The sequence below is a fragment of the Ambystoma mexicanum genome, chromosome 4q, assembly GCF_040938575.1.
Source record: "Ambystoma mexicanum isolate Mex_15411 chromosome 4q, UKY_AmexF1_1, whole genome shotgun sequence".
Lineage (NCBI taxonomy): Eukaryota > Metazoa > Chordata > Amphibia > Caudata > Ambystomatidae > Ambystoma > Ambystoma mexicanum.
Genome location: NC_090928.1, coordinates 302,990,142 through 303,003,548, shown reverse-complemented (window position 1 = coordinate 303,003,548; position 13,407 = coordinate 302,990,142). Strand labels below are relative to the sequence as shown.

The window sequence follows — 13,407 nt, the reverse complement described above, 5'->3', positions numbered from 1 at the left end:
AAGGTTTCTTAATGCACATGGGGTCAGATTAGCTCTGTTCTTTCCAGCACTCCTCAAAATACGTCATAATGGAACAACTCAGACATTCTCAGATCCCCAGTTTGTGTGGACATGGGCAGAGGCTCACCTGGGGCGAGACCCTAGGGGCGCAAACGTGGGAGGGACCTCTGCGGAGATACCTCACTGGGGACGTCCTCCTGATGTGTCATGATCTCCATTGCCTGCGGCCCTTCCTTCGGTGGACGCCTCGCAATTGTCATAGAATGCAGACTGACTCTTGGCACTGCATGAGCTTAATGTCTTGGCAGTCGAGGGCTGGGCAGCTCACAGACGTTGCCCACAGGCACTGAGGCAAACTGGTCACATGGGCCATGACGTATAGGACACTCCCCCCTTTTGCTTTGCTTTCTTTGCTTTTCTTCTTTCCTTTTCCATGGGATCCTTTTTCTCTCTGTGGTTTTGGTTTAGGGGGTTCTTGGACATTGTATTTCCTGTTTTACTGTTAGGTTGATGACTATTTAGCCACATGCTTGGGCGACAGGTACTTCAAGTTGGGGTGAAGTATGGGATGGGGGATGGCCGAGCAGTTGGTGGTCGAAATGATTTATACACGGCACGCACTGTTGACATAAAGAGGCGATGGGTGAGGAATGTACTTCAGGTGTACTCGGGCGTGGGGTTAGGTCCAGATTCACCTCTCTCTCTCTGGCTTGATGGGGACCCATAATCGGAGCAGAAAGCTCAAGTTGATGTCCTGGAACATGAATGGTTTGTGCTCCCGGATTAAACAGGAGCTCCAGCTCCTGAACAGGTACTCCCCGGAAGTGGCTCTCCTCCTTGAAACACATTTGGCAGATTCCGACTGCAATTCTTTCAGGCAAACTAACTACAGGGGTGCGGCACATGCAGGCTATTTCAGAGGCCCGTGAGGGGTGTTGATACTCATTCACAAACAGCTGCCTTTTACGGCCCTCTCTACCAAAAAAGACCTCCGGGTTAGATTTGTCCTGGTTGTTGGGGAACTTTGGGGGTCCACTGTTGGTATCCTGACGTCTATGCCCCCGACCCCCGCTGTCTATGGATCTCCTTCACACCATTCAAAGTAAACTACTCTTCCATCACCCAAGGTGATTTTAATGATGTCATGGACCATGCCATTGACCGCACTCGACTTCTGGGTAGAGATCTCGCTTTGCGTACTAAATTGCGCCCTTTCACGACTGCGTGTCGACCTGTGTGATATGTGGAGATCGGTTAACGAACAGACCAGGGGCTACTTCTTCCACTCCGGGGCAAATGCCTCCATGTCTAGAATAGATTACTTCTTTCTTCGACTTCTTTCTTCGACAAATGAACGTGCAACTGATCATGTCGGCCAGGTTCCTGGCAAGAGGGACTTTGGACCACTTTCCACCATTCATAGAACTGGCGAGCGTGGCAGTTCAACACCTACTTCCTCGGCTTCCCTGAATTATGGAGAGAATTTTGTCCAAAACCGAGGAATACTTCACACTTAACGCTGGTTCGGTAGACAGTCCGACGATACTCTGGGAGGGGTATAAAGCAGTGCTGAGAGGACAAATGTTATCCCTGGTCCTGACAAAACGTAAGGCCCAGTCACAACAGGGACGGGTGCCGAAATTGGAGCTGAGAACATAGAAGAGGTCTTTGTCCAATCAGACTCCCCTACCACCCATAGACTACTCTTGACAACCAGAGAAACTCTGCGGACTATCCAATTGGATAACACCAGACAAGCACACAGGGACAGGTTAAGCAAAATGTACGACGCTGGAGATAAGGCTGGGAAAATGTTGGATTGGCTGGAGCTGCTGGAGGAGGGGAATAAGCATGTCAGGGAAATTCTTGATGAAAATGGAGAAGGCCACACACAGTATTCCGAGATGGCAGAATGCTTCGCGCAATACTACGAAGCACTGTATCGGGCCCCCTTGAGATGTGACCATTTTTATTGCGGCCCTCATAAAGACGTTGCGCCCCCTCGCCTCTCCGAAGAATACTCTCTAGGCCTAGACACGTCGATCACTGAGGAGGAGATTGCAGATGCAGTCTCCCAACTTTATTCTGGGAAAACTCTGGGCACTAGTGGACTTCCGGTGGTGGTGTGGAAGAGGCCGAGCAACTGGTCGGTTCCAAACTTGCTTAATTTGTTTTTGCACAGTAGAGAGGTTGGCATCCTACCTGTGGATCTGAGGCAGGCCACCATAGTGGTTATGCCAAAAAAGGACAAACCTCCTAATATGTGTTCCTTCTATCGTCCTATCGCTCTTATAAATGGGGAGATTGAAATATTGGCTAAGGTGTTCGCCAATCGGCATTGCAGGTCATCAACTCATTGATACACCCTGACCAGTGTGGTTTTTTACCAGACAAATCTACCTGCATGAAAATCAGGCGCATCCATCTGACAATGGACCATGTTTAGGCTCCTCCTCTGCCTCTCGCACTCCTTGCCATGTCTGCCGGCCCCAAGGGTGTCTTGAGGGGTAGCTGGTGAGACCCTGACCTCAGGTCCGCATAACCAGGAGGGACCTCTTGTCATCCTGCCGCTGCCCGGGTGAGTTTTGTGTAAGAGAAAGTGAGAGAGACTCAGGAACATGCGACTGACTGAAGCGGAGCTGGCGAAAGAAAATGTATTACGCGGCACAAAGTGGAAAAGAGGAAAGAAAAGGAAACTGGTAAAGAAAGCAGATTGAGAGAAGAGTAAAGAGATTGAGAGAAAGTAAGAGAAAGTTGGAAAGCAGAGCGCGCAAGGGGGCATAAAGGAAAAGGACTATGCTGACGAGGGCGCGAGCGACCCAAAACTAGAGAAAAGGGTGCAAGCGACCCAGCAAAACCAGAGAAAAGGGTGCATGGGAAAGCAAGAAGGAAGGTGCTGGGGGCATGGAAAGCTGCAGAAAGTGCAAGTGTGCAGGAGAAGGAAAGAAAAGGTGCCCGTAGGCACACAAAAGAAATTCAAGAAATAGAGGGGAACAAGAAGGGGTACAGAAAGCCCTTGGGGTAAAGTCAAGAGCAGGAAACAAAAGAAAGCGGTTGAGGCTCGGAGTGGTCGCACTTAGGAGGAGCAAATAACCTGGCATTTTCTCTGATGCTAACCCTTTGTAGGAACTATATGTGAAGAAAAAGGTACATGCTGACAAACTGAACTTGTGTTTTCTTTTTAGCTCAAGAAGGGCCTAAGCTTGGGGGAAGGGAACCCTAAGAGGCCTATCAAAGTGAAATCTTGATTGTTTTGTGTTCCTGAAGGAACTGAAGCTTGGGGAAGGGAACACCAGGCATTGAAGACATTGACATTTTCTGAACTATGGATAGGGTCCTATGAACAGTCCCTTTTGATTGAAACCATTATTTTGAAGCTGACCGACCTACGTCTAGTGAGCAGACCACCTGAAACCAATGTTGGTTTCATATTTTTGTTGAACCACCATTTTATTGCTTTTGAAAGACTTCCTACCACATTTTAGTCAAAGAGTGAGGGCAAGCATAGGTTTAGAAACAGACAGACATTTATTTTGGACTTCTAGACTTCGACAGCCCTTAGAAACATCAGTTAAGGGAATCATCCCTTTAGTGTTACTTCCAGTGTGCCTCTCTTGATACCATGCCTGTCTCACAGGAGTCATTCCCTCTGATGAGAACTATTGACATTTCTGAACTGAATTGAGATCACAAAACCAGGAGAAGGGAGGCATTCTCTGGGGCAACAAACAGTTTAGGCTTTTCTACTTTAGTTATAAGTATGAGGGACTGAATTAGGGATTTTGACACAGGACGGTGGACACTCAAGTTAAACGGACATTCTGACTGATCCTTTTAGTCTTTAGTTGAGGCAGGGAAACCCCTCATAGAAACAGGGACCGATGGGGGTTTCTCTTTCTTTTCAAGAACAATAAATGTTTTTTCCAACCACCATGCCACCTCTGTGTCAGTCTCCTTCTTCTGCACCCTTGCAATATTCAGGGCCTCATTACACGGTAGGCGGTGAGCCATGGCGCTATTGGCGCCATGGTTCATGCCGGTAAAATACCGGCACCGCCTTGGCGGAAAGGGGATTTACCGCCCCATTCCAAGGTTGGAGGGGCGGTAAATCCCCTTTTCGCCATTGCCCTTCCCCATTCCCATTTCTGCCCCATAGGGCTCTATGGGAATGGGGAAGGCGCTAATTACGGCACCGCAATTTTGCGGTGCCGTAATTGGCTCTGAGGTCCCTTAGCGGGTTGGATTTTAACGCCTGCAAAAAGCAGGCGTTAAATCCCCCAACCCGCAAAGGGACCTCATAGTAAGGCGGTAAGGATTTACCGGTACCAGTATTTTACCGGTACCGGTAAATCCTTACCGCCATCCGTGTAATGAGGCCCTCAGTCTTAATTTCTAGCTGGCAGTTAGTTTTTGCTACATTTATGTTTAGGCATTTAATATCACTGTGCACTTTTATGCTGTTGTGTGTTCTTTGTTTTGTGTCATGTGATTGGGTTGAAGATGTTCTCTCTATAAAATGAGCTGGGCACCACTGTATGTTGTGTACTCGGGGAAATAGTTTACCTACAATAGGCTTTAATTGTATACTTTGACAGTTACACAGGCATGCAGTCTACACTTTGCACTTAGTTTGTTGTGGTCATGATTGTTTTATGTACATTGAATTACTTACCATATCAGTCTTTTAACAAGCAATTTGATTATGTACTTAAATAGTAGACAGCTGTATTTAGCACTGTATCCACCTGAGAAGAAACATGGCATTAGTACAAAACACTATTATCACGCAGCATTAGCTTCTTTATTATCATCCAGTTGGCACTGTGAATGAAATCAAATCCGCTTCATATCTTAATTCTTCAGACCATCTTGAAATACAGGCACCCACCCCTAAACCATCCAGTGTGCCCAATGTGCATGGCCTGCATCCATGCCCAGTGGCAACCTGCTGCATTGGCCACCCCCATGCCACCCACCAGGGCCATTGGGCATGGTTGTAGCAGCATGCCTACTGGCCACTTTGACCAGGCTCCCCAAAACTACCGAAAGTGACCCCTTAGCATTGCCAGTTTGCCTGAGAAATGGACAGTGGGCATTCCCCAGACAACCCCAAGCCACCTACTGTGGCCATGCTCAGAAGTATAGTAAACATTTACAATGCATCAGTTATCAATGTAGTGTTCTCCCAGCACCAGGGCTGGCCACTTTTCCCAAAGCCTTGCCTTAGGCCACCTGATGTTCCCGCTGGCAATGGCCTGTGGCCATGCTCAACTACCACTTTGCCCAGGGCAAGTCTTTTGCAATGAACATAAGGCATGAGGAGTGAAGCGCCATATCACATTCACTCAGGCAGCTGGTGATCCATGGTGAGAGACTGACCCTGTAAAGCCAAAAGGGGTAAACTCGTGTCAGGGCAAGAGGATCTAGGTGCCATCATTGTGGGACAAGGTCTCCCAGCGAGCTTGCCTCAGCATAAGGGGGTTTGGGACCGCCCACAAGCCTGAACCTAGACCCAACCTTGAAAGCTGAACAGAGATTCAAAGACTGGTTAGGAACGCTGAGAACCCAAACCAAAGCCGGACGATTTCCTTTTGCCCACCCCTTGGAACATTTATTTGCACACAACCCAATTGGCTTTGGTGCTAGGAGAACTGTGGGACAATTTTTGAACACTTCATTAAACCCATTTATTATTTTGGCCCCATTCTGAATGTCATCCTTAATAAAATAGTCAGTACAGAGAAACGTGGGATGTCTGGTCTTTTATCCTTCGGTGGCTTGGCACCTTTACTGACACTAGCTAAAAGATATTTATTTCATCAACCTTGGAAGGATCAAAAGCCTAACGGGTCATTGCAAAACCTAAACTTGTAATCTACAGGTTGCACATAGGCATTGAAAACACTTCGCTATCGTATCTAACTAGCAGGCTGTTTCTGTGAGTAGATTATTTTTATTTGTATTTTATTCATTTTTTCACAAAAGTGAAATAGTTCTTTTTTCATTACCTGATTTAATTATTTTTTTTTTGCAGGGAAAATTGCGACAGTTACCAGCTCACTGTTTCTTGGGTAAGTTCTAAAACATACATGTAGCAGCCACAGAATGTCAGCTCTCCTATTTTTGAACACTGGGTAATATATTAATAAAAATATATAATATATACATTTTTCTAGTTATTTTCTTGGAAGATGATCAACTGAACTTCCCTTGTGAGAGGTGGTGGAATATACTGTTGAGGACACTTTGTTTTGTATAGTAGTATATTAGCATTCATGATGTCTCATAGGGGGGCTCCTTGTATTGCAGTGTTGCATCCACCTGACTGAAGCCCATGGTATTAAAATGTGGCACTAGGGTAAGAATTGAGTATTTACACCTGACGGAATCCCTGAAAATCTGCTATAAGGGAGGTGGTAAAATGAATAGGGATAGCTAAAAAAAATGAAAATGTGCATAAGTAGAATGTGAATAGACAGCTTAAAATATATGGTTTTCTGGATAAATACAGACTAAATAGTTAAAATGGTTTAGTTAGGTGTTCTTTATGGAAAACCTTGATCATGAACCGTTATTGGTTTAAAACATAACTTTACAAACAAATACATTAAATATTGCGAGAAGACATTGAAAAATATTTTTCATTCACAGCGTTCATTTAGCTAAAACGTGTCTCGCTATATTCTAAACTGCACCAGGATCCACAAAATGGTTGCGTCCATTTCTGCTGATGAGCATAAAGAATTATAATCATGAATGACTCGCAGTAAAACAGTATTTATTCAGAACACGTGCTGTACAGGTTGATGAGTAATAGTTTTATCTAGTGGACGGGTTGTAATGTAACAGAAGTTAGTTTTCATGTCCCTGTAATCGATTTCCTGCGATAAGTTAAAGATCTTATTTTGGATAATTACCTTGTACTATATATATTATAGTCAGAGATTTTAATCTGATTCTCTGGCATTGGGACTTTCATAGATTTTTATGCTTTGAATTATTCCCCATCATCTGGCTGGGAATTCACAATTATAATAAAATGTCAAAGAGTAACAAAAAAACAGCTTCTTTTACCTGGCACATATATTCAAGTTTATTTTGATTGTTATGAAGGCAGTGTGACAGAAAACCGTGTATATCTGAAATCAAAAAGTTCCTCAATGCTACTGAATCTACTGAAACATATTTGCTTCCTGTCCTTTTTCACCTCACTCTGCCCAGAAAGGTTTTTGCTGGACTCAATCATACCCAAGATATCTGATGGGAATGTAGGTCTGGGACCCTTTTTTTAAGGATTGTGCCACTTGTCAAAAAATAAATGCATTCATAAAAGTTCCTCACAGAGAGTTCATTTATTGCTTACAACCCTCACACAAATCTTAAAATTGCAAGATATGCAAGGGATTTACCCCAAAACTCTTGACAGACACAGGAAACGTTTTCTATTCTTCCTTGAAGGTACTGTCCCTTCTTCTGAGGCTGAATCTTCTAAAACAGCCAAGTGTTCCCTCCCAGTTGGATAACTGTTGAGTGGAAAGCTTGTCTTCAAGGAGAGGACTTTACGAGGACATGCTCTGATGGAAAGAAGTTCAAGGCTACTGTGGGCTCTTGCCTCAGACCTCAAAAGTCTCTGGCTTGTCTTCCATGTGATGAAGCCAGTGGTGTCATCACTCCTTTCCCGGTGGTGGCCTCTCCCCATGTGAGCAGGGGATGGTAGCTGCTACCTAAGCCAGACCCTGGGGGCAGCTATATGAGGGAGGATCATTTCGGGGAAGCAGCCCTCGGGAGGGAGTGCTGACTCCATTGGACGAGACATGGTATCCCTCTTCTTCTTTTGAGAATACCCCCTCCATTCCCCATGCCTTGATGGCATGTTTTTACACCTCCCCTCACCCACTTAGGAAGGATCCTGAAAACACATATGTCATCAAGAACTGACTTGCCTTTTAAAATAACTAAGAAAATGTTTTCAGACTCAGCATATTCATCAAGAACTGTTTTGTCATTTTAATATCATTGAAAACACTCTCCCAGACTTTGAATATAAGTTATCAGAAACACACTACCATTACCATAAGTCCAAGAATACTGGGATGAAAAAGATGGACTGAGTTAAGAGGGCCATGGAAAGTCAAGAGCACACGCTGCGTGCTAGTGGTTGAAAGAACAACTCTGAGGCTGTGAAATTTAAACCTGCGAAGCAGCTGACAAGCGAGCGTTGGCTGAGGAATGCTGCTTTTCTCGGTGCGGTTCAAGACACTGCGGGCGGGAAGGGAATCTGCGGAGCAAACGGCTCTCTGACACAGAAGCAGGGAGTAGATTGCTGAGGAGAGTATGCGGCGAGGACGCCACAAGCAGATGAAAGGCTTCTAGGCGTTCAACCAGTACTAGGAAGCAACCTACACTTCACATAAGCCCAGGACGACACGGAATAGGCGAGCGGGAACCGCGTGACCCAAAGAAGCCAAAAATCTGCAGAAAAAGCGATAGGGAGCGGAGCAACGCAGGGCTGCCACAGGCTCGCAGCAAAAGAAGCATGCATGCCAATCAAGAACCGGTGAGTGCACCCAAGATAAGCATGGTTTTTGGGGCATATAGGCAACGCTGTCAAAATGCAATAATCTTAAATGAAATACATGAGGAAGAACGAGTAAATGAATATCTTATGAAAAGCTTAAATGCAATAAGCATAAGAGACTGTCACGTTTGTGAGTGTATGCAGTACATCTGTGAGAGAATCCCTAACAGGACAGTATACCAGATGAATTCACAGGAAGACCAACCAAGTATAAGACTGTTGAGTTTGTGAGTGTGCAGAGCGCGCACACGAGAAAAGACCTGGCAGGAGAGTATACCAGGCGAATGCAAGTTAAAAGTATGTGCATTTAAGAAAGTCCTGGCAGGAGAGTACACCAGGTAGTTGCAAGTGCTTTCATATAGGAAAGCCCTGGCAGGAGAGTATACCAGGCAGTTGTAAGTGTGTCCATATAAGAAAGCCCTCTCAGGGAGTATACCAGGCAGTTGTAAGTGTACTCATATAAGGACGCCCTGGCAGGAAATTATACCAGGCATCATCAAGTTGCAGTGTGTAATATACATTACCCAAGGAAATCCTGATAAGGATATATCAGGACTAGCCATAGGCTGTGACAACATATTAAAGAGGAGAGAAAACCTGGCAGGAGATTACACCAGGTATCCTAACAAGATAAAGAATAACAACCAATTTGTTTTGTGTACTGTGATGAATCTGATGGATCCCTCGCAATAACCCTACATAAAGCACCCTCCCGGGTGGCCAGGGAAAGGCAGACACTGCCTGATCCTGACCTTGGGGGTGGTGTATTGTGATAGGATCACCCAGGAGGAGAAAGGGGTCAGGAGAGTGAGGGATACCTGTGGGATGAGACACAGTATTTAACCTCTTTGCCAGAGGACCTTCCATCCATACCACAGTATGTAATGGCTTGTTGTCAATTCTTGTATTCTACACGGTACCAGTTAAGTGAGAATGAATTCAGCCATAATCATTATGGTGGTAAGAATAATAAGTAGCATATTATAACCTAAGAAATGCATGTAGTTATACATTCCCCTAGTTCCCAAAAGCCTAATAAGAGGAAGTTGTATAATAACCAAAGTCTTGAACCATATTCCGCTTCTCAAACCTGCCTTGATATGATATGATCGTTTATTTATATAGCGCCTATACACAATGTGTTTCAAAGCGCTTCAAGGCAAGGGAGGGAACAAGGGAAAATACAACCACATTCTTACAGGCCATGAACAGTAAGGATGTGAAATTAACTATCGTACTCGGCCTGACGACATTTCAGATAGTGCAAGAGCTAAGACATAGATAAGGAAGGGACGGGGAGAGTGTGAAGGAAATGGAAACGGACAGGCGACTACCGTACTAGGCCTGACGACATTTCTGGTAGAGCCGGAGAAAAACAAAAGGTGAGGGAGAGGGGTACAGAAAGGGAGGGGAGGAACAAAACAAGCGACTATCATACTAGGCCTTACGACATTTCAGATAGTGCTGGACGGGTGGTGGGGAGGAAAAAAACAGTAATGGGAGGGTGGAGGAAACAGACGAGGTTGCTATCATATTAGGTCCAGGGACAATTCTGATAGAGTAAGTGCATAGAAGAAAGTAAGGGGAGGAGATAGGAAAAGGGAGAAGGGAAAGGAGGAGAGAAAAGAGATTAAGCAGTCAACAAGAGTGGAGAAGCAAGAGTGGAGAGCGAATACAATTGCAGAAGTCAGTAGTAACACATAATGTTGCAAGCCAGGAAACAAGATGAAGATGGGAACAGCATGATTCAGGGTCACCATGAGTACAAGATGCAAAGGAAGTCCAGCATGAGAGTTGAGAAAGAGTGATGCACCGTGAATGAATGAAGTCCATAAAAGTCAAATCCAGCATTGGCCACAAGACAGTGATGGTGAAGGAAGGCACCAGGTGGGCGGGGCTTGCTAAGTGGTGAAAAAGAGCAGCAGGCAGGAAGGTACCAGGTGGGCGGGGCTTAGGCCAGGTGACCTAGATCCACTTGCACCTGCTCCCCATCTGCAAAGGAAAAGAAGCTGGAGGGCTCCTTAAGTAGGGAAACAGAGCAGCAAGCAGAAAGGCACCAGGTGGGCGTGGCTTGCTAAGTGCGGCAGGCAAGAAGGCACCAGGTGGGCGGGGCTTGCTAAGTGGTGAAAGAGCGGGAAGCCGGAAGGCACCAGGTGGTCGGGGCTTGCTAAGTGGTGAAAAAGCGCAGCAGGCAGGAAGGCACCAGGTGGGCGCGGCTTAGGCCAGGTGACCTAGATCCACTTGCACCTGCTCCCCATCTGCAAAGGAAAAGTGGCTGGAGGGCTCCTTAGGTAGGGAAACAGAGCGGCAAGCAGGATGGCACCAGGTGGGTGGGGCTTGCTAAGTGGTGAAAAAGAGCGGCAAGCAGGAAGGCACCAGGTGGGTGGGGCTTGCTAAGTGGTGGAAAAGAGCAGCAAGCAGGAAGGCACCAGGTGGGCGGGGCTTGCTAAGTGGTGAAAAGAGCGGCAGGCAGGAAGGCACCAGGTGGGCGGGGCTTAGGCCAGGTGACCTAGATCCACTTGCAGCTGCTCCCCATCTGCCTTAGGATGGGCTCTTGTAATATCCCTTCCCATCTGCCTTAGGATGGGCTCTTGTAATATCCCTTTGTTAAATGATGTAGAATGTGGAAAGAGTAAAGAAAACAAACTTTCATTTGGGAATGCAAGTCCCATAATTTCCTCAGTACTGAGACGAGGAAGCGGGACACAGAGGAACAAAGATGTAGAAGTGGTCAACTAATTAACAGGAATGACCTATATCTGAGAGGGACTTGGAGGCATAAAAGGCCCCCTCAAGTGCAGGTAGGGGGAACAACAGTAGAGAAGAAGCATAAGTAGTTTGATAAGCAGAAGTAGCGCGGGCCGTGTATGCTGCGGGAGACTGGATTAGAGGAGCGGGAGGACACCTGGACCGTTACTAGTCCTGAGAGAGTCTGTGCCTCTATCATCCTGTAACTGGGGTTTGGTCCTACTCTCTAGAATTTAAATCTTTGCAAAAATTAAATGCAAGTTTGTTCAAACCCTTGTGAAGACACATCTAAATGGGGCATTAGGCATTTGTCTCATTAGCAAGCTACTTGTGAAGACACATGAACATTTAGATCTATTTACACAGCTTTTTATTATTTAGCTGATTATTTAACTTTTTATTCTTTTTGAAAGCAATTCGTGATAAACAGTTGTGCCCAAAGTAAGATACACAAACATGATGATTTCAAGGCATTAAGACTGAGCATAAACATATAAAAGACAACTCATAACTAGGTGGGAGCATCATGAAAACAAATTCGATGAACACAGAGTATTAATGAGTTTTGTGAATGGGAGACCTTGATTAGGGAACTCCTCTGCCTGGCCGGAATATGACCTCGTGTTTGGTCTACATTTAAATGTAATGTTAGAGATATCAGTGCAGACATTTATAAGTGCCCAGGGAAGTGGGCATAGGTGCTGCGTACGTTTCGGCTGAGATGATGGGAGCCTTTTTCTGGGGCCATGAGAGTCTGGTCACTGTGTAAGGGACAAGTAAAAGAATGCAAAATGTGTTAAAAAAACAGCCGGGTGGTTGAGGGGGTAAGAGGTAAATATATACCCATGGTGACAGAGCCAGTGCAGTTCCAGGAGCCAAAGTAACTCACCTAAAGCTGGGAGCACCACTTGGTGTTAGCTCGATCAGAGTTGCGGCGTAGCGGGTGGTGAAGTGGAAGTCCAAAAGCGGACTGCAGGCTGACTTGTAGACAACGCCTGGTGTAGGAGGGGAGCCCTGGTGGGGGTGGGGGTGAGGGTCCTCCGGACCATCTCAGAAAATTTGAGAAGTAGCTGAGGGCTGGATCCCTAAACAAATGGAAATCCACAATAAATGTTGGGCCCCGAATGGTAGGTGCACAATGAGTGTAGTATTGTGATACAAGTGGAGGCATTACCTTTTAGCCCAAGTGGATTTGGCCAAGGTGCAGAAATCGGGACCAAAGGTTGGCAGCCCATTGGGAGTCCATCCGGCTGAATGGAGGAGAAGAGTGGAGCGGGCGCACCCTGTGAGCAAAATGGAAGGGCAGGTAAGTATTTAAAAGTCTATATACAAGTATCTCTGAGCCAACCATGCCCCGTGTGGAGAGAGGCTGGTTGGTGAATGAGCAGCAAGGTTACCTGCTCAGTAGAGGCGCTTGGAGTAGAGGTTGGCCTCCTCTGTCGGAGCCTGTGCTGTCTCTGGCAAAGAGCTGCGAATATGCAGTTTAAAGGACGTCCAACCACGCGCACATGCGCACGTGGATAGTGTCCCTGCATCATGCACATGCGCGCGTGCATAGTGTACGGACAGGCGCGCGCGCGCGCGCATGTGCCCAGGGGAAGTATCCCTGCAACAGGCGCATGCGTGCGTGTGCTGTCTGTTCGTGTGAGTAGACTGGGAGCCCCTGAGGAGTCCTATGTACAGGGGCCTAGTCTGCGGAGCAATAGTGCAGCATTGTGTGCCTGGCTCCTGTGCCTGGATATTTTCAATGCGTATGAATTCAGTACTAGGACACCAATGGGATCAGGCGACACACAGATCACCATAGAAAGGAGTGAAGTGTTTGAATGAGACTGTGTAAGCCAACACTATATTCAAACAATCAATCATGTCAGAAGTGATGCAAACATATAACACAGAAATCATTGTCAGGTGAAGCAACGTTGCCATCTGCAACAAACATCAACAGATATTGAAAAATGAATTAAATATGGCTGCAAGTGTCCATAGGTTGCTGACAATCAATAGGCATGCCTGGAGGAACCGAAGGTCCCGCAATGTACAGGTAAATGCAAATACATTGGTGTCACTAAATCTACCCA

At 46.1% G+C, this 13,407-nt stretch overlaps 1 protein-coding gene across 3 annotated transcripts in view; it reads left to right on the top strand.

The window, feature by feature from the left end:
- The window catches only part of SERAC1 (serine active site containing 1), an 898,347-nt gene that overhangs the window by 78,805 nt on the left and 806,135 nt on the right, over positions 1-13,407 (top strand). For all 3 annotated transcript variants that reach the window (XM_069607873.1, XM_069607874.1, XM_069607875.1), the window contains exon 3: positions 6,035-6,071. In XM_069607873.1, the coding sequence (XP_069463974.1) occupies positions 6,035-6,071 (37 nt within the window). The remainder of the gene's footprint in view (positions 1-6,034; positions 6,072-13,407) is intronic.